Source organism: Quercus robur, chromosome 2, assembly GCF_932294415.1.
Source record: "Quercus robur chromosome 2, dhQueRobu3.1, whole genome shotgun sequence".
Taxonomy (NCBI): domain Eukaryota; kingdom Viridiplantae; phylum Streptophyta; class Magnoliopsida; order Fagales; family Fagaceae; genus Quercus; species Quercus robur.
The window spans coordinates 73,916,005-73,938,570 of NC_065535.1; the positions used below are offsets into that span (position 1 = coordinate 73,916,005).

At 35.8% G+C, this 22,566-nt stretch overlaps 1 protein-coding gene and 1 long non-coding RNA gene across 3 annotated transcripts; both read right to left on the bottom strand.

Annotated features, from left to right (window-relative positions):
* Positions 1–2,765: 2,765 nt before the first annotated feature.
* LOC126703124 (uncharacterized) lies at positions 2,766–3,296 on the bottom strand. Its single transcript, XM_050402044.1, has one exon. It carries the CDS (start codon positions 3,294–3,296, stop codon positions 2,766–2,768), a length of 531 nt encoding a protein of 176 aa, XP_050258001.1.
* A 14,168-nt stretch (positions 3,297–17,464) lies between these two features.
* LOC126714977 (uncharacterized) lies at positions 17,465–22,363 on the bottom strand. Of its 2 annotated transcripts, XR_007651721.1 has the most exons (7): positions 21,977–22,363; positions 21,782–21,803; positions 21,594–21,665; positions 19,404–20,298; positions 18,898–18,956; positions 18,155–18,258; positions 17,465–17,660 (listed from the first exon to the last, which is right to left on the bottom strand). It is a non-coding gene; the product is annotated as an uncharacterized LOC126714977 (long non-coding RNA). The 2 variants fall into 2 exon arrangements; XR_007651720.1 differs by lacking the exon at positions 21,782–21,803 and having other exon boundaries at positions 21,977–22,360.
* Between the last annotated feature and the right edge of the window lie 203 nt (positions 22,364–22,566).

A 22,566-nucleotide genomic window follows, 5' to 3' on the forward strand; every position in this document is an offset into this window, starting at 1 on the left:
CATAGGAGTTTTGCCGTAGGGCAATCGCTTATCCATCCTATTTTCATTCATAGGATTTTGTTGTTTCTTGGACTAGATGGTTTTCCTTCCGGTGAGCTTGTTCATGTTGTTGCTCCCATTGGTGCCACCTTTCTTAGGCAAAGGGCTGCTCACTTGAGAGTTGATCCTTCGCGTCCTAGAGGTGCGTCATCTGGTACTGTTCCCCATCCTCCCTCTTCTACAGGTGTTGATGCTGCTGAGACGTCTGGTGTTGCTGCTGCTGATGCTGATGTTCCTCTACCGACTACTTCGAATGATTCGGACATTCAACATACGTTGGATCATGTCTTGACCGTTCAGGCGGCTCATGGACAGATTTTGGTGGACGTGCTCGATGAGATCCGTGCTTTGCGCGCAGAGTTGACACAGTTTAGACGGTCTTCATCGCCACCTCCCTTTTGATGATGGATTTTGATTGTCCTTTGGCATTCCGTCACAAAAAGGGGGAGTACATATTTGAGCTCTTGTAGAGTTTTGTTTTCAGGGAGAGAGTATTTTTGTTGGTTGGAGCTTGTGAAGTTTAGATTGAATCTAGGTGCTTCACATTGTATTTTATCTTTTTTAGCTCTTGCCATACTTTTGTTGGGATATGCTTGTTAGGGGGAGTTACTTTTATTGCTTTATATGTTTCTTGTTTTCAACTACTTATTGTTTTATATTTATGAGTTATTCAGTGATATATGTCTTTATTGTGTGTTGTTTGAAATCAAGAATTTAATTTGTTTACTTGTATTTTTCACACATGCGGTTATGCATTTTGTTTAGTGTTTCAGGAAATATACAGGTTGATTCAATTAAGCTGCTGTCTACACTTGCAACTGATGGATAGTAGTTAGGATTGAGTTTGTTTTATGAGCATTTGTTTTGTAAAGGGCTTTTCTTTGTAAACTTTGAGCTTCTAGTTGTGTTTTGTCGCAGATTGCCAAAGGGGGAGTTTGTTAGGTTCTAAATATTTAGGTTCTAAATATTTAGGTTTTTATGTATTTAGAACTCTAATGTGTATTGTTGGCAAACCATGATCAAAACAATATGTTTAGTAGTTTTTAGACTTGCTCAAAGTTGTATCTTTTATGTAAAGTTGGAATCGAGCTGATGCAAAAGTTACTATGCATTTCGGCCTGGCTTGATTAATCGAAGCTTAGGCTCGATCGATCGAATCTCGGGAAGAATGAGTTTTTCTGCAGATTTCCAACTCAGCCCTAGTTTGTTTAAAACGTTTAGGGTTTTCTAATTTGTCCTAAGTATAAAAGGCAAACCCTAACTACGTTTTAGTGTTGCTCATATTGCTGTTTGTGTAAATCTCTTGTGAGATCTAGAGAAGTTTTCCTTTACACAAATTTAGGGTTTTCAAGGAGGAGATATTATCTACACCTTGATGATCAATTCAGTTGCTACCATTGAAGCTTAAAGAAACACAAACAGGTGTGCTTGTATTTGGTGGTGAATCCAAGAAAGAAGGAGTCCGTGGATTCGGAGCTTGCACGTGGTTGTGTCAGTAAATTCTACTGGTGGGTAGCAATAAGAAGTCGAGCATGGGGGCTTGTAAGTCTTATTGTATGAACTTCGATTCTTTCAAGATAGTGGATTCCGGTTTACCTTGAGGATACCTAGGTTAAATCCTCCCCAGGTTTTTACCGGTTTGGTTTCTTGGGTGATCATATCATTGTCTTATTTATTTTCCACTGCTATACATGATATGATTGTTTGATTATGATAACCTAGACTTAGAATTTGGACTAAGTAACAACTTGGCTAATTAACTAGGTTAATCCAATTGTGTTTTAAGGGGTCTAAAAACCATCAATGTTGGGTCGAGTAGCTAGAGCCATTAATTTCCTCTAGATGTCAACCTTAGAAGAAATGGTCATTAGCTTCAAAGCCTCTCTACGATTGTGCCAACAAGTACCATAGAAAATTTCACATACTCTTGCAAATTACAATTCAACTCATCTGGGTCCACTCAATACAAAAATAGAGAGAATGTGAAAATTTCAGTATATCATAGACTTTCTTTTGTTAATCAAAATTGATAACAAAAGTGAGGAATGAAAATTTTCGCACTAGTTGAACCGAAAAGTTATCAATAGTAAGCAAAAAGATGTTAATAATAAATTTAAATCAAATTAAGTAAAAATTTATCAACTTAATAATTGTAAAAAAAATAAAGTTGGCAGTTGTTACTTGTAACCCAGTAATACTGTATATATATTGTGAAATTTTTTGTGTCTATAAAGTTATTCCTTTTTAAATTTTTTCTTTAAATGTGGGCAGCATATAATGGAATTTCTTATAGTAGGGAAGGTCCAAGAACCATCCTTCTTGTTTCTTGTCTTTGACTCTTTGTGGAGGATTCAAAAGAATGAGTCATGGGGGTGAAAAGAAAGAATGTGTCTTTAAAAATAGTGGGAATTGGATGCTTATAGTATATTTTCATATTCTGATAGCTCATTTATTCAAAGATAATAAAAAATGACTTTGGATTAAAGCAAGTCAACTAAACCTACACGGTATTTTTTTTTTTTTTTTTGTCAACTTGTATCAGAACTTTCATTGATGAGGACTAAAGTCCATTGCAATTACATACTCATGAGCTGGGTCTCAATACAAGGTGGGGAATCCTCAACCCAGATTACACACTCATTTACATTTTTTGCCTCTCTAGCCAATACATGAGCAGCCGAATTGTTAATTCTGTTCATGTGGGCTGCCTTCTAGGAGCTAAAAAGCTACAAATATTTCCTTGAACCTTCAATTATCTTCAGACTTGGTATGGCAGGCGTAGCAGAGCCATTCAAGGCTTGAATTATCAGTTGAGCATCACCTTCTACGACGATATCCTTCAGCCCCAAGTCCCACGCGAGAAGGATGCCAGCTTCCATTGCTTTGGCTTTTGCTTCTAAGGCCCCTAGTGGGAACTCTAGTTTTTTACACATAGCCCCCATGATCTGCCCCTGATGGTTTCTGATGACCACACCAATACCACACGTTCCTTGTTCCTTAAAAACAGCAGCATCTACATTCACTTTATACCAGCCTTGTGGTGGAGGGGACCATTGTTTGTGTATGATTTTGGGCCTCGAGGGTCTATTATTGGAAGGCAAAGCAGTCCAGACCTCTGCTCGATATTTCCTTGCCTCTTCTGCGATGGATTTACATATTTTCCCAGCCCCTCCATGCCGCACCTTATTCCTATTATTCCATAGACACCATGCCACAATAGCAAAGAGCTCCCAATCTTTTTCTCCCTGAGAATCCATCATAATCCATAATACATCTAAAAATTCCCTAGGAGCTGAAGGTGAGATATTGCAATTAAGCCCCACTTCACTCAATGTTTCTTTCGCAATCTTGCAACTCCAAAGTATGTGGCTCGAAGATTCACTCTCTCCACAAAAATCACAACAGTCCTCCTTTAAGATCTTCCTGTGCATCAAACACTGCTTTGTAGGGAGTATGTTTCTACTTGCTCTCCATAGGAAATGCTTTATTTTGTTTGGGCATTAGAGGCTCCATATGGTCTTCCAAATTGTTGTCATCCCAGAGTTGTCTGAGCACCCAGGAATTTCCTCAACTCTTTCCATTTCTGCAAGGCATTTTTCCGCTACCCTATAAGCACTTTTCACAAAGAAGCATCCATTAGGAGTTTTTGCCCATACTAGAAAGTCTACCTAGTTCAGAGGAATAAAGGGGATGCTCAGTATGGTCTCGGCTTCATGGGGTAAGAATGTGTGTTTGACCAGCGAGGTTCTCCATTCCCCTTTCTCGGCGTTAATGAGATCTGCTACCATTTCACACTGCCTTGTTGCAGACTTTGGAGTAATCACCTTATCGATGCTGATGAAGGCAGTCACCTCGCTTTCCAAGTTTCAATACTTTTTCCATTACCAACAACCCACCAAGCCCCCTCATTGATGATGTTTCTTGCCGCCATGATGCTCCTTCATATGTATGATGGCTTCTTCCCGAGGTGAGCCTCCAAGAAGGATGTACTCGAGAAATATTTAGCCTTCATGATCCTATGAGCCAGTGAGTTGGGGTTTTGTTGTAGTCTCCATCCTTGCTTGGCAAGGAGAGCTAAATTAAAAACTTTTAGGTCTCTAAACCCCATTCCACCCTCTGCCTTAGGACTACATAATTTTTTCCAAGAAACCCAGGCTACCTTCTTCTCTCTTCCATGTTGACCCCACCAAAAACCACCCATCATTGAATTAAGTTCTAAGCACAATGAGTCCAGAAGCCTGAAACATTCATGGTGTATGTAGGAGTGGCCTATGCAACTGCTTTAATTAAGATTTCCCTTCCCGCATTAGATAGAAGCTTTCCTTTCCAATTTGCAATCTTCCTCCCAACTTGATCCTTTATGCAATTAAAGGCCTTTTTCTTTGCTCTTCCCATCAATGGGGGTAAACCCAAATACTTTTCGTGGTGTTGTATGATTTGGGCTCCAAAGGTCCCTTTTGCAAACTCTTTAATCTCTTCCTTTGTGTTTTTGCTGAAGAATAAGGAAGTCTTGTCTCTATTTAGCTTTTGCCCAGATTCTTCCTCATACACTTCCAACACCTTAGCTACTTGCATACGCTTTTCCCTTGTTGCGTTACAGAAAATGACACTATCATCCGCAAAAAACAAGTGGGAGACTCTTAGAGCTTGTCTTGCAGCCGAAACCCCTCTAACCAGCCCCTCCCTTTCTTTCTTTTTTATCATTGCCAACAAGCCTTCCCCACACAACAAGAACAAGTATAGGGAGATTGGGTCCCCTTGACGAAGGCCCCTTGATGGAGTAATCGCACCTATCGGTTCTCCATTGATTAGGATTGAATAAGTCACGAAGATTACACACATCATAATGAGAGATATCCATCTTTCCCTCAAGCCCATTTTCTTCATCATTGATTCAAGGTATGCCCACTCAACTCTATCGTATGCCTTACTCATATCTAGTTTTACTGCCATTAGACCCTTATTTCCCTTCCTTTTCTTGTCAATGGAGTGCATTGTTTCAAAGGCAACAATCACATTATTCATTATCAATCTACCCAGAACGAATGCACTTTGGGCTTTGTTTATGAAACCGTGGAGAACTTTCTTCAATTTGTTTGCAAGAACCTTGGACACGATTTTATATATCTTGTTACATAAACTGATGGGACGATATTTCGTTATCCTTTGTGGGGTTTTTTGTCTTAGGAATTAGGTAGATGTGTGTTTTGTTAATTTCTTTTGGCATAACCCCTGAATTAAGGGCCAACAATACACAATTTGTAATAGAGGGGCCAACAATATCCCAATAAGTTTGGTAAAAGATAGGAGAGATACCATCCAAGCCCGGTGCCTTGGTGGGGTGCATTTGCTTGAGAGCAGTCCACACTTCCTCTGCCTTGGAATCCTTCTGGAGCTCCTCATTCATCTCGGGTGACACTCTTTCTTCCATGGCATTCAAACTTTCATCAAAATTGGATGGTTGATTAGAGCTATATATGGAATTAAAATAATCTAGGATTATTTTCTCTGTTATCTCCTTGTCTTCATGCCAAGTGCCTGTATCATCAATCAATCCCCCAATTCTATTCTTTCGTCGTCTTTGACTAGTTGTAGCGTGGAAAAATTTGGTGTTTTTATCACCATGTTGAAGCCACATGACCTTTGATCTCTGATTTCACATAATCTCTTCCCTGGTGTGCAATTCATTAATCCCCCTTTTTAGTGCCTGAACTTCCTCTGCCGTTTCATGGAGCAAGTTCAAAGACTCAAGCTATTGAAGCCGTGTCTGTTTCTGCCTTAAGCCTTTATAAATATTGCTAAATCTATTCTTATTCCAGTTTCGAAGTTGCTTTTGGCACCTTTCTAATCTTTCCTAGATGGGCAGGACCAAATCATCCCTATATAGGTCCCAAGCTAATTCGACCATCTCCTTGCACTCCTTCTCCTAAATCCACATAGCTTCGAAGAAGAAGCATTTCCTCCCCTCTGTTTTGTGCTGGTCCTTCTTCAAAAATAGGGCAAGGAGACAATGATTCAAGGGCGACATAGAGACGTGGTGGACTTTTGCATCCAGAAAGACCTGAGACCAAGCTTCGTTGGCGACCATTTTGTCCAATCGAATAAGAGTGTGTTGTTGTTCGCCGAATCTACCGTTACACCAAGTGAACTTCGGCCCTACAAACCCCAAGTCAAATAGGCCGCATCTACTAAATGTTTCTCTAAACGCACCCATTTGTTCAGCATCTCTATCTTTCCAGCCCAACTTCTCATCGGGGTGAACAATCTCACTAAAATCTCCACAAACCAACCATGGCAAACTACATTGTGCATTGAGTGTTTCAAGTAAAATTTCTAAGGGTGAGGATACGCATCGATGCTATAAAGAAGCTTATAAGGGGAAAGAAGGTCTCGATTAAAGGGGGGGAAAGCAGATGGATTTTCTTCAAGTATGAACGGTTGCCTAATTTCTGCTATCGGTGTGGAATGCTAGACCATGGGGAGAAAGATTGCCTGGCAAAAAAGGATGGGGAAATCATTGGAAGTGAAAAGTGAATGCAATACAAAGCATGGATGAAGGGAGAACCAGGGAGACGTCTGGGGCAAGATTATGGTAGGTGGGCAGCACGTGAACGACTAGGCTTTTTGTCAGGAAGATGGTCCAAGCTACAAACAAGAAAAATTCGGGAGGTGTGAGTCGCGGGGGGGGGGGGGGGGGGGGGGAGACCCAACAGAGGGTGGAGATGGTTCACGAAAATGGTAAGGTCAACCTTTCAGAAACAAAGGTTGAAAAAACTCAAACCAAAAGAGGGGAGGTGCCTCTGATGGGCACATTGCTTAGAACAGAAAAGGTGGATAGCATGCGATGGGGAAAAAGTGACGAAGATTAAGCTAGTGATAAAGCCTGAAGTAAAGCAAAAAAATACGCTACAAACAATTAGCACGGGACATGGGGAAAAAGAAAACCAAAATTGGGCCAACAATGACTTAAGCCTATTAGCAATGAGCTATGACCAGGAAAAGGGATGGATTGCAGAGGTATTGGGCCCGAAAAGTGGGCATTGGAAGTTCCTAGCCAGACAAGTTAAAGCAAAAAGCCCATGAGAAGAATTTGATCCAGCAAATCAGAAAAGAAAAGGAGACACCCCTCTTTCAAAGTTGGATCCAAATACTAATAGTAAACGGAGGGCGAAGGGAAAGCTTAAAGTAGAGAATAACCTTGAGGATGATGGGAAAATGGTTGGCAGTGTGGCGGTGGCTGTGGGGCCGCCCTGCCCAGCCCAATGAGTGTCCTCGCTTGGAACTGCCAGGGTTTAGGGGCTTCACCGGCAGTTCGCACCCTTACCAAAGAGGTGAAACAAAAAAACCCCATAGTGGTCTTCCTAGTAGAAATGAAAGCAAGCATAGATAGGATGAAAGGTTTTCAGAATAAATTGGGCTTCACCTAAGGAATCATTGTTCCGAGTGATGGTAGGAGTGGTAGATTGGCTTTATTGTGGAGGGAAGGAACGGATATCAGATTTAAGAGCTATTCTCACTCCCACATCGATGTGGTTGTTCACGGGAAAGGCAACAGAGGGCCTTGGAAAGTAACTGACTTTTACGGACACCCTGACACCGGAAAAAGGTACACTTCTTGGCAGTTACCTACATGTTATTTGAGACTTGTTGTCTTGTGATACACCTGAATTTCCTGGGAAATTTCTCTGCTGGTGAGTAGAAAAGTAGAACCATGCGATGCTTTATGCTTACATATGTACTGCTCAGATTGCTCAACTCTCCTAAGCAAATTAATCTAAAGCCAGAGAGAGAGGATGACACAAACTCAGTTGTAAGTAAAATAAAAAAAACAAATCATTTCTTTTTCTTTCCTTAGTTGTTAGTGTTTTGTTCCTTTGATTAATTATTCTTGATGGCAAGTTTAGCAGTGGGTTAGAGTTGGCAAATTTTGTGGTGAGCCTTGATGTCTTGCACGATGCATGGACTGCAATTTGGAACCTATACACAGAAATCAGTCAAAATGAAGGACCATCTTCCCTTGTGAAATTCAAAGTTTTTGAGCTACCAAACTTTACCATCATAGCTTTTTTCACTTGGCCTGCTAATAGCAAAGACTATGTTCAGGATAATGGAGGAGGAGATTTTGATTCATCATCAAATCTTAAGGAGTCTTTTCCTTTCTTCAATAAATTTTGAGAAATGCCTTCTTAAGAGTTGGCCATTTCTATGTCCAACTAATGACAATTTTGTATTTTCTTTAAACTTTTTTTTTTTTTTTTACTTTCCATTTTGTTTGAAATTTTCATATATATATATATATATATATATATGAATAGAAAGCTGCAGGTTACAGGTTGAAAGATTACAGTAAGTCATCATCACCTCTTAAGAGTTGGCCATTTCTATGTCCAACTAATGAAAATTTTGTATTTTCTTTAAACTTTTTTATTTTTTTTAACTTTCCATTTTGTTTGAAATTATATATATATGAGTAGAAAGCTGCAGGTTACAAGTTGAAATATTACAGTAAGTCATCATCACGTTATATAATATATTGAGAAATGGTTGTTGGGGTTTTAGGCTAAGACCTTGTACATTAAGTTCCCATTATCACCATCATAATACCATTGTGCGATTGCGGCCATAGTTTAGCAGTTCATTGTTATCTTCAAGTTATCATATCCACAGACCATTTTATCAATATTAATTGTATTAGTTTACTGTTAATGTGGTATAAATTGCAACCACATATGTACAAATGCATTGATTAAATATATAAAATTTCACTAATGAAAGAATGAAATTTGTGGTGTGTCTTTGTATTAAAACCTTAATTCCTATTCCTTCTGTAAGAGTGTGTGTTTGTTTTCTTTAAAAATAAAATAAAATAAAGGGCTCTAAGTTTCTAACAAAAAAAATTGTCATATTTACAAAATCTAAAGCATGTAGTTAAAAATTAATTCAATAGTTAGACCTTCGAATATGAAATTGTGTAATTCACAAGAGATGAAAGAGATTAGATTTTTTTTTAAAGGGTGTTTCAGATTGTTATTTTTTATTTTCCTGAATCGTTAATTTTCCTTGAATTGTCATGAGAAAGGGGATTTTTTTTTTTTTTTTTTAAAGAATCAAAAGGGGAAAAGATATGAAAGCAAAGAATTTTGAGTTTTTAGTGAAACCCACATATACTTTTATTTCAGAAAGGACACGGCAAAATGTAGAGGTTTCTATTATTATATAATTTAATTGGGTGGATTTTCCAAGTTTCAATAATTAATTCTCAAATAAAATACTATCTAATGAGTACCATACATTATATTCATTATCTTTTATAAAATTTATTTTGTAAGAGCACTCACGTCTATCTGTGTATAATAGAAAAAGATGCAAGATTTACACAATCTAGCCAAAAACTAACTCACATCAGAAAGTGCAAAGGTGTGTAAATATACACATTAGCTATAGTAATAGTGTTTATTTGCATGGATACTATAGCTATAGTAACAATGCTTATATATATTGAAATATATAATCAATTAGTTTCAATGGATCTGTTTTTACCTTAAAGATAGCTAGGTTAAATTCTCCCCAGGTTTTTTATCGGTTAGGCTTTCTTGGGTCATCATATCGTGGTATACTTTATGTTTCCGCTTTATTTGCATGATATGATATTATTATGTTAACCTAGAACTGAATAATTTATCTAAGTAATCACTTGGCTAAATAACTAGGTTAAACAACTTGTGTTAAGGGGTCTAAAAACGTACATATTCAATTAAAAAAAGCTATTTTTATCTTGCCCTTCACAAAACCAACCAAGTGCAAAAGGAGGGTTTATTTTTTATTTTTCAAACTAAAATAAATGATGCCATATTGTTTGCTCTGTCAACTGGTGAAAATTTTATATTCTCCATAAATAAAAACCTATATTTTTACTTTAATTTTTGTTTAAAATTTTTATCTACTCCTATTATGAGCCCATCCATTTTTTGATATGATATATATAGTGGTGATTAAGTTTTTTTCAATTACAATAATTGGAAAGGTAAGAAAAAAGTAGAGTTTTCCCATTATTTAAAAAACTTTCACTTGCATACCTCTATTTTGATGTTGTCTTTAATCTTAAACCACTATTTGTTGTCATCCATAATCATAGTTCTCTCACTTTTAAAGCATACATAAGAATCATCATAATCTTTCCTACTAAATTATTGCTCTTCTTGATAATCTGTAAATATCTACCAAATCAAATATATCCATACGTTTTGCAAACGAAACACAAAATGTCATATGAGCAATTGTTACTCAACAATGATTGGTTGGATCCATTAAGAAAATAACTTTATATTGATAACCTAAAGAAACAGCTTCCCCACCCCCCCCCCCCCCCCCCCCACCCCCCAACACACACAGAAAAAAAAAAAAAGAAAGACAAATAGCAAAGCCTCATAATCAAGCTGCAATATAAATCAATTATAAAAGAAAAATAATGAAAATCTTATTGCAAAAGCTAAAATATGTCACTTATCTAATCATTTTTGTTTGTCTTGTTAGTCCCAATTATGGATAACACTCCTATCTGCAAAAGAAGATTGTGTCCTAAAATAAATAAGATTCCATCTATTTATAGTTCAAGCTTTTAGGTAAGGGTAATTTATCATGTTTAGTGTGACTAGTGTCAAGTCAATCATGCATTTTTGATCCTAACAAAACGAAAGCTACCTAATTTCATTAATTTGGCTTACTAAAATTTTGGAAAAATTACACTTTATTACCTTCGATTACACTTTGCATCGTAAATTTTTTTGAATGCATGTTTTGCATCCTAAATTATAATTATTGTTGCACTTTGCACCCCGACGTTAAGTTTACTATTAACTTGGATGGAAAAACAATTAAAATATGGTACCACATGAAAAGACCTAATTGTCCATTTTCTTAATCATTTAAAAACAAAAGAGCTATTACACTTTACCATCCTAAACTATACTCCTAATTACACGTTGCAACCTAAACTTTGAAATTCCATCTAAGTTAATAGAAAACTTAATGTCAGGGTGCAAAGTGTAACAAAAGTTATAGTTTAGGGCACAAAACATGCATTTGAAAAGTTTAGAGTGCAAAATGTAACATGATGTAGAGTTTAAGGTGGTAAAATGTAATTTTCCCTAAAATTTTCAACTTTTTAGCTTAATAAGCTTTTATGACTTTGTTCATCAATAATTTGTTTGCTTTTTTACAAGTTGATATATATATATATATATATATATGAAAAGAAATGTATACACAAAGATATTCAGTGCTCATTACTTCTCATAAAGCAATGTGAAGTCTCATTGGATTAAAGGCATGTTTGGTCGGGTAGTTCAAACAATAGTTTTTAGTGTTTAAACACTGAAAACTATGGGCCAAAAAAAAAAAAAAAAACACGTTTGGAAAGAGATTACTTTGCATAGTGTTCGAGTTATGTTTCTCATTTTAGGACGTTTGAACTTTGAACACTGAATTTAGGAAATTCCTCTTACTAGTTTTAATTTTTCAAACTATTGGGAAATTTAGACCCCTGTTGATAGAATTAACAAATTTTAAACCCAAGTTATTAATTAGATTTATTATGAATAAAACTTGTTAAAACAAACAAATATCAATATCATGTCAAAATCAAGCAGCAGAAAAATAAATAAGACAAGATATGATGACCTAGGAAAACAAATGAAACAAACTAATTTCACAGTAAAAAACCTAAGGGGAAACCTTCTCGAAAAGTAATCTACTATAGTAAAGAGAAGTTTCAGATCTAGTACAAAACTTTTGTCCCTAGACTCTACAATCTCCGTAAATGAACTTATAGCAGAAACCTTCTACCGCTTCAAAACCTTTGAACTCTTCAATATATGAACGCCACCCTTTTTGTTGCACGGATCCCAATACATGATTAACCAAAGATGCACGGCTCCCAGTACGTGACTAACACACCAACTTGAAGAAGATATTGACTGCAAAGTTCTTTAATTCATCAACAATGAATATCAAGAAGCACTTTGTTACAAAATCCTAAGGCACAAAGACGCAGTGGCTTCTTTCAAAATGAATAAGGCATTGGTCACCTTTCGCATATGTTCTCCTTGTATTCTCTTATGTGATGGCCTCTAAAATAAGCCTTATATATGTCTAGGGTTGTGAGAAAAGAAACCCTACACAAATACATAAGCATGGGCCGAAAATCAGATCTGAAAATCTGAATTCCCATAATCTTGATAGATACCTCGATAGATAGTATTTGTCGAGTCTCATTAAACCTCAATAGATAGCTATCTGTCGAGCAGCTATTGAGCTATCTGTCCAGCTTTAGTGAACAGCTTTTCTTCACTTGTTTCTTGGTCCAATCTTCATGACTTTAATACTAGACTTGAACAACATGTTTCTTGAAGTATTAAACACATCCTAGACCTACCCAAATACAAGTAAAATGCGTTTTGTCAAAGGATTAGCCAATTATACAAAATATGTCCTCAACAATCTCCCCCTTTGGCAATCCGTGACAAAACCACAACAAACAAATGAACATATGAGAGAAGTCATAAATCACTCAACTCATATTCACTTGTTGAATACAATAAAATCTATCCTAACACAAACTCTTGAAAATTTTTGCAAAAAGAGAGTTTATGGCAAGTAGACTTTGAAAACATGTATTTCTGAAACACTTTAAACAAAACTCATCAAGGTATCTTTGTGTGAAACAGAAATAATAGATTGCATACAATAAATAAAAAACATGTGTATAAAGAAAGAAAAGAAACAACACATGTAGAGATAGGTAAAGAAGATATACATCATCATATATATATCAAAGATAAGCACAATGTATGTAAATATGGTCACAAGACCGGTGTACAAAAAGAAGGAGGTAAGCACTCCCCCTAACAAGATGAAACACATCTCCCCCTTACAAGGGCATGTATTTCTCCCCTTGACATGTAGAATCTTAAAAAGAAACTACATTTTCTTCACAATTTCTCCCCCTTTTTCTCATAATTGACAAAAGGTACAAAAAGCTAAAAAGCTGCACCTGAGAAACATAAAGATAATCAAGGGGGCACAAGAAAGCCATATAAATGCATGAATGTAATGAAACAAGATGCTATGAATGACAAGATAATAAAAAAGATGCAAAACATGTGAAAAACAATGCATGTAAGAGGATCTCGACAAATCGAAAGGTGTCGAGAAGCTATCGAGCAGACATGAGATTTCTCGATCGATCCACCTAACTATCGAGAGGTGTCGAGATTACGATAACAATCAACTGAAGATCTCGACAAATGGGCTAGGTATCAAGAGGTATCGAGGAGGTGTTGAGATTGCTTAAAAACAAATTTTCAAGAAGGGAAAAACACAGATATAAATGCAATCAAACATGCAACTCAACCAAGGATCCAAACAACATTTTAACCTCTCAAAAACATCTCTCAACAACAATTTTAAGCACATGGATCCCAAAAACACGCACACACATACACACACTAAACAAGTCTAACCAATTTTATATTTTAAAAACAAGTCAAGACAATTTAGTGAGCATACATTAACACATGTAAATCTTGTGATGGCCAAATCACATTGTACATGTACATGTATCAAGAGTAGCAAAGAATATTGCGTGTAGTGTGTGAAAAACATCGTAAGATTGCATAAGTGTATACATGTTATGATGATCTGAGATATGAGAAAATCATTTTAACTTACACACAATCATAACTGTTTGATGGGGACCATCACCTACGAGGTACATCCTATAATTCCCACATTTTCTAGAATACACACTTGTAATCATATATAAAGCATTTTGATTTTTTTGCTTTTATTTTTCTTTACATATTTTTCTTTTTAAGCAAATCATGCATGGGTATATAAGAGATAGAAAAGAAATACCCAATGATGTTAAGCATTTGACATTCCAATTTTGCTATGCTGAAGCACACAAATGTCATTGACATTGCACTTTTGTTATGCCGAAGCATACAGATGTCATTTCATAATTGGCGGGCAACAGTGGTAAGATGATTATTTATGCATTTCTCTTAGGATTTTCTAGTCCTTCCTATCAAAAAGAGTGATACGAGTGTTAAGTACACGAGATGACTTAATCTTACTCATCACAAACACGAGCCACAAAACTCACTTGCTTAGTTATGTATAGAGATACTCATCTAAGCTACAAGAGATACAAAGTTTAGAAAACTTTGTTCAATGGCCATCCAAGGTACACAAGTACCAATGTACACAAACACACACTGTTTTTGTATTTTTCTGATTTTTCCTTTTTATTTTTATTTTGAAAACAAAACAAAATAAAAACTAAACAACCAAACAAAAACAGACAAACAACATGAAAGCATGAAAGAAATATGCATATGCATGAAGGCATGATAGAAGGGTGCAGATGCATGAAAGCATGATTCCAAAAACAGATAAGAAATCAAGCAAAAAGAGTCCTACTTTAGATAGAAAGAATTAAAGCAAAGGACAAATAGAAAAGACAATTAAGTCTTAGGCTCCTTTTTCACCCACACAGCACGAGTTTTTGGCTGTGAAGATGAAAATGCACGTGTCCTAGTATGTCTACTAAAGGACATGGAAGAATTAAAATTCTCCTGAAATTGAGTCAAAAAGCTCAAAGCTTTTAATAACTCTCCAAACAAAGGTGTAGGTCCTTGAGAGGAAACCTATAACCGTTTGGACACTTGCTTTTAAGGATACAACTTAAAGCAATTAGGACGAATGTGTCTAGAAACACCACAATGATGAAAAACATTAGGTCTAACAAAAGATTTAGAATTAGATAAATCAGTTTTGAATTTCATACATTTATCACCTTTTTCAAATTGGAGCACAAAGACAGTCCTTGATCTAGAAGTCATGGAACAACATATCCTAAGCCAGTTTTATCAGAACTAGGCTTTTGAGCATTCAATACCTCATCAAGCTTTGCACTAGACATCCTCTCTATAGCTTGACTAAGCTCAACCTCAAGATTCTTGACCTTCTCTTCTAATGAGATGTTCTCCACAACAAGAGTCTCAACTCACCTTGTAGTCTCATCTAGTTTGACTAACAAATCAACTTTTTCAGTTTTTACCTTATTAAGCTCTTTTCTACAAAGATGAGAAGTCTTTTCAGATTTTATGAATTCAGTGCATAGCTTATCATAGGCTTCCTGAAGGGTCAACTTCTGGGGTACTTCATCATCTGAAGAATCCTCACTGTCACTAGCACTCTCCACAATCACCTTATCGATTGTGGCAACAAAGACCATAACATGACTACATTCATCTACATACTCATTAGAAGAGTCATTCTCAGTATCACTCCAAGTAGCAACCAACCCTTTATCTTTTGACTTCTTGTTCTTTTCCTTTGCATTCATGGCATTTGATGAGGGGTTTCTCATTCTTGCCTTTCCTTAAGGATTTAGATTTCCTAGGAGGTTTGCCCTTCTCATTTTTCCTAAATTGAAGAAGCTTGATAATCTCATCAGTTATGAAGGTTAGATCCTTATCCTCATCATCATCTTCATCACTTTCATCTTCATCTTCAGAGTCCTCAATCTCTTCCTCTATACCCTTAAGAGCCAAGTTTCTACTTTTTCCACCTTTTCCCATTGAGCCTAATCCCATCTCATAGGTTTGAAGGTTCCTTACAAGCTCAGTTAAAGGAATTTGATCAATGTCCTTCACTTCTTCAATGGTAGTGATCTTGGCATGGAATCTTTTAGGTAAAGACCTAAGGATTTTTCTAACAATTTTGGATTCTGCAATACATTCTCCAAGGTTAAAGGCAGAATTCACAATATCCTTGAGTTTGGCATAGAATTCATCAAAGGTTTCGTTCTCCTCCATCCTTATTTCTTCAAAACTACTAGTGAGTCGTTGAAGCTTCACAGTCTTTACTGCCTTGGTACCTTCATAGGTGGTCTCAAGAATGGTCCATGCTTCTTTGGCAACTTCCGTGGATGATATTTTCTTGAATTCCTCATTGGTCACCCCACAAAACAAATCATTCAAGGCCCTACTGTTGAAATTTGCCACTATGATTGTTGCATCATCCCAATCCACCGACGCTTCCTTTGGCTTAATCCAGCCAACTTCAACAGCTTGTCATACCTGTTCACCTAGAGCTTGCAAAAAAACTTTCATGCGAACTTTCTAGTACGTATAATTAGTTCCATCAAATAAATGAGGAATCAAAAGAGATTGTCCATGATCCATTACAACAGGGGTTACGGATCACACTCAGGAAATTAATCCAATCAGAGTGTACCCGCTTTGATACCACTTGTTGGGAAATTTAGACCTCGGTTGATAGAATTAACAAATTTTAAACCCAAGTTATTAATTAGATTTATTATGAATAAAACTTGTTAAAACAAATAAACATCAATATCATGTCAAAATCATGCAGCGAAAAAATAAATAAGACAAGATATGATGACCCAAGAAAACTAATGAAACAAACTAGTTTCACATTAAAAAACCTGGGGGGAAACCTTCCCGAAAAGCAATCCACTATAGTAAAGAGAAGTTTCAGATCTAGTACGAAACTTTTATCCCTAGACTTTACAATCCCCGTAGATGAACTTACAGTAGAAACCTTTACTACAAAAAAATAAGGCTATAGCCGCATTTGCAAAACGCAGCTATAGCCAATAAAAAACGCAGCTATAGACTATAGTTGCGTTTTTATGGCTGCGTTTCCAAACACAGCCTATGCGGCGAGGCTATAGCCCCTTGCGGGGACCTAGAGCTGCGTTTTTAAAAACGCAGCCCAAACCAGCGTTTGTAGCTGCGTTTCAGACATACTAGAGCCGCGTTTTTTTACGAACCCAGATGCGGGACCTATAGCTGCGTTTTAACCGCAGCCCAAACGGGATCTATAGTTGTGTTTGTTCAATCCTAGAGCCGCGTTTTTTATGCTCCCAGGTGAGGGAGCTATAGCCGCGTTTTCTATGAAAACGCGGCTATAGATGCAACATAGAGCTGCATTTGAAACGCAGCTATAGCCGGGTTCTACACAGTGGAGTGTTCGGGACCTATAGCTGCGTTTTTGTATAAAACGCGGCTATAGGTCGGCTTGGGCTGCATTTTATATCTAAAGCGCGGCTATACTATGTGTTAGAGCCGCGTTTCAAACGCAGCTATAGGTTTTTTTTTTTTTTTAATATTTTTTTTCTTCCTAAGCACATTACTGTCCAAAACACAAAACCTGTAATTCCACATACACATTCCTGCCAACACTCAAAATGCAACAATACTGAACCAACAAAACAAATTGCATATATGAAATCATTAATTACCAAAATATCAACAAAACAAATTGCATATTTGATACTATATAGTATCAAATCATTACCAAAATATTAATTACATAAACGATAATTTTACATAAACAAAACAATTATGTTCGTTGCCAAAAGATTAATTACATATCCAAATAATTACATATAAAATAAAAGTTCCCAACAAACTTTGGTTTTTACATCACAAAATAAAAACATCACAAAGTTCCCACCTGATCCTATTGGATCGATCTGTCTTATTGCTGATCGTTCACCTTCAATAAACATGATCGTTTCACAGGCCCTACCAAACATTTCATTAATGAAAAAAATGGTGTTCATCAATTCTACCTCATCATAGTTATAGCATATAAACGTTTAATTAGTCTTTTTGTTTGATTCTAGTCTCTAAGAGTTGCTAATTAGTTATTGCATATTGGATTGTGTTGGAAGGAAATCTATTTCTTTTCTTGATTAAATATTTGTGAAAAAAGGGATTGTTTTCAAATTGTTGAATAAATGCTTCTTTGGCATAATTACCCTTTAGAACTATAATACCAGCCATGCCAGCATTAAATGCGGAGATGAACTTCAAATGAGGAAAGGACCCAACTATAATTAATCAAGGAGGTGGGGGTTTTACAAGCAGCCTAAGAATTTCTTATGGGTAGTGAAGTCTATTTCTTGTGTGGACATATCCTGGCACTAACTCATGCAACACAAAAAAAAAAAAAAAAAAAAAAAAAAAAAAAAAAAAATACAGTCAAACAACTTGCCCTGCATGTGAAGATGACTTACAAGTATTGCAGATTTAAAAGCTGACCAAGTTGTGGAACCAGTTGACCAGAAAGATTTGCAGGAGCCAATTCACAATAACCAAATCAAGCTATTAAATTCTTAACCTGTATATAGAAAAAGAGATGGAACATAAGTAACATACAAGGTTAATTAAACAAAATCAGAAAACATTCTTCAACAGTCGCATAAATCCATACTTCCTATTTAGAGATGGAAAATAGGCCAAAAATAACCATTTATCACAATCAAGGAAGGAGTATCTTTTAGCCATTGAAAAGAAAAAAAAAATTAACACCTTCAAAATTACAATCACAAACATAATTCTTCTATTTTTTGAGTAAATTTTAATAATTGACATCCATCATAATTTGGAATTGCTATATTTTTCAATCACAAAAATTCTTAAAGAGTGTGATGAATGTTATGGGTGTGTGTGAAATAAGAATGCCATTCCAATAAAGAATGATCTTAAGCTGCTTGTGTTTGAACTTGCAACATTGTCCTGGAATGGCAAGGAAGAACCAAAAAAATAATGAACTTTATGGAGAAAATTACTTACAAACTCAGTTTCTAAGTTCAACTTCCAAAGTTGCTAGATATTTGAGAAGTTTAAAAAATGCAAGGATTTGGCTACTAATTCAGTTCAGAGGACTAAAAAATCTTGCTCAACAAAAGGACAGTAATAGAGCTATCAAAAAAGAACCGAAGTTAAAACAAACACAAACCCCAAACAGAAAACTAACCTTCATCACCAAAATTGGAGTCAAAAGAAAACATTTGTAAGATGCTGCTTTAGGAAAACCTACACAATGAAGATGATAAAAATAAGATGATGGAAATTTATGCAGATAGCGTGTTAGCTTATAAAATCATAAATGAAAAGACCATCTACAATCCCTGCATGAGAATATTTTTCTATTAACTGCCATTGGCATTACGTCTCTAACTTAACCCTATTGGGATTCTAATTCCTAATTATAGTTCAGTCTGAATTTGGACAGCACACGAATCACACATCAAAACTTAAGTACTGAAAGCAAACAGAAAATAGTGCATAATGCTTCTGTAAGCAGTTTTTTTTTACATAAAAATTTTATTTTTGGAAAAAAACCGGTATTATCATCATGCATAATGTAGCACCCCACCATGTTGATAAAAACTAAAAAGAATGAAGACAACCAGATACCATTGTTCAATAGAAGTCAGTAGATTAAATAAGCAGGAAATAAATGATTTTTGGAATAGCTACCTCTTAAACGAAGAGGTTGATTGACTAAATGGGTGACTTCCATGTAATGTGGGTGTTCAAGATGGCCATTTCTTGAGAGATAGTAAACAACTTGTACTTTTTTGATGGGTTTGACCACCCTTGGATGCATGTTGTAGACTTTGACCCTATCTTGGCTGCTCTCTCTTTCTCTGCCTCTTCTGCTGGATCAAACCTCTATATTCTTCTTCTTCTTACTTCTTCCTCTCTTCTAGCCTAGGTGGTTGCAAAAAGTAATACAAACACAAAACTCTGCTTTTGAATTTACTACTACTACAACTACTACTGCACAAGAAACAATAGTGACAAAGAGAGGTATATATATAAGAAGAGAGAGAGAGAGAGAGAGAAGGTCTCCTCAAAAGGCGTAGATTGGGTAATGTTCACTAGCCCAAAGCAGTTGGATATAAAATTTAGGCCTAGAGACAGCCAAATTTGTGTAAAATTAACATACAAATCCTAACCATAGGATTAAAAATAAAAGAATCAAAGAATATATGGAAGAGAAAGAAATGACCAACCCTTAACACATGAGAAGCATATTAGAACAATGCAATCATAATTAAGTTTAGGACAATGCAATGTTGTGTTTGACTGTTGGCCTGGTCTAACAACACCTTCTGAAATAAAAGTTGAAGAAATGAAGCCAAAATTTGTGTAAAATAGGTCATTCCACAACACTAGAGTAGAGGAAATAGTATTAAAATTAAAAAATTTCTGTTAGTAGATTCCTTATTGTTTCTATAGTATTGAAAAGCCAAAACCTGAATTTTTCTATAAGGGAAAAATTAGTAGATTTTTATCTGGATGAACTAGCCTGAAATCTTTCAGCCGCTTGAGAGTCGTTTGGATTTTTATCTGGATGAACTTGCCTAGCCTACACCAGAAAATTAGCAGCTCACTATATGATATAAGAGGCGGAAAAAAACTACTAAATGAAACGCCAAAAAGGAAAATAAAAGAAAGTCCTCCCCCATAATTTATATGATATTTAATGAAACAAATAGAAGGCACTATCTCAAACCTTCTTACACAAATGAGTAACAGCATCATCTCTCCATTACATGGGGAAAAAAAATATATCCAGCAGGGGGGCATGTATCCTTGCATTTAACAATTTTATTTTATTTTTTATAATAAATTACAAAAGTAAATTATGTCTATTCCTACACCAGCAGGGACTATCCTTACATTTAACATTTATAAAAGCTTTATAATATCAAGTTTACCATCATTCCAAATCCAGTCCAAAATGCAATTACACCAAAACATCTAAGGTGAGAAAATTGGTCTTCAGCAGGGTGGATTACTAAGATCAAGTAAAATAAAAGCCCATCAATATTCAGTGGAACTCTTAAAATAATTTTTAGTTGATTACTCTAAATCTAAAAGGCATGGACACAGGACACGACAAGTTATGCAAAATTAGAGGACAACAGGGTGGGAATACAACAATAAATTACTTATCTTTAAGAATAAAGTTTTCAAATAAAAAATAAATATCAATGTCTTTAAAAAGATATCTAAAACCAAAGATAATTTTTTTCCCCTCCCAACGAAGGATAGGCATACATGAGGACAAGCCAATGGTTTTGGAGTGTCATTATCCTTTTTAACCAAAATTCAAGAGTGATTAAATTGGTCTATAAAAGGACAGTAAAGAATGGCTTTCAAAGCACTAGTTTTGGATACAATATGAAGAAAAGATGCCTAAAAGATTTTGTATGTGACGGTGAAACCAATATGACATTTCAAATGCTCATAATTATAAAAAGAGAGAGCAAAGAACCACCGGGCCTTGTGCCTGAGTGGTACTCGGGCCTTAGTGCCTTGTCAAGCTCGGGGGTTCGATCCCCCTATAAACCAATTACCCAGCGAAAAAAAAGAGAGAGCAAAGAGACAGACAAAAAGATACTTAAACATAAAGGAAAGTTAGGCAAACGACAAATTTGAGATACCCAAATTCTAAAACCAGAATAAGGGGATGATGATGATGCAAACTAATTTTAACAACTCAATCTTAAAAAAGACAGACCCAATTTGAGTTTGAATTACAAGAAAAGGAAAAAAAAAAAAAAATCATTTACTACAACAGAAAAAACAGAACATTAAAAAAAAATAATAAAAAAAAAACAAAAAAAAAAACTTAGAACTCAAAACTCAGATACAAACCTGGAGGCATATTTCACAGGTGGTGTTGCCCTTCTCGTTAAACCACCTCTGTATACAATCCCTGTGTGCTAACTGAAAACAAGAAAACAAAAGAAAGATGAAATTTTGTTGTGGAAAACAAATTGAAAAGCAAGATTAAATCACAAAAGTCTAAAGATGAATTTACGAAAATATATAAAAAATCTTACTTGACAGATTACTAAAATAGCCCTTGTAGATGTTATAGAATAGTATCAACACAGTGAGCACACAAAACAATGAGGGAAAATTTGGAAATCAGAAATTATAGTGTGAAAACCCTAAATGTGAGAAGAAGAGTCAGATCGATTAGTACATAGCAAATGAAGAATGTGAAAGGACGGCATATTTTCGTAAGTAAGTACCTGGAGAAAACGATGGCATCGAGGCTGTTGATGATCCAAATGGCTCTAATGCTGTAACCACCGCTGCCACCATGGCGATCTGAGGATTAGAGAGAGATTTCGAGGTTGAGAGAGTTGGTTCGGGGATGGAGAAGACCACCGTAGTGGTGGTGCTGGTGATCGGAGTGAGAGAGAGTGACGGCTTCGGCCATGGTGAGGAGGATCGGGTTTGGGAGTCAAAGGGAGAGAGTGAGAGAGAAGGTGAGAGATCGGGTTTTTTTCTTCTTTTTTTTTTTTTTTTTTTTTTTTTTTTTTTTTTTTTTTAATTTGTACAAAACTGTAGCCGCGTTTAAACAAACGTAGCTCCAGACATGTATAAGCTGCGTTGCGTGCCAAACGCAGCTCTAAAAATTTTTAAGCTGCATTTGTCAAATGCAGCTCCAGACATGTTGAAGCTGCGTTTGAGTAAACGCAGCTCCATAAAGGGTCTGTTTGGATACAACTTATTTTTGCTGAAACTAAAAACTGAAAACTGAAAACACTGTAGCAAAATCATTTTTAAATGTGTGAATAGTACCGTGGGACCCATTTTTAATTAAAATTTAGGTAAA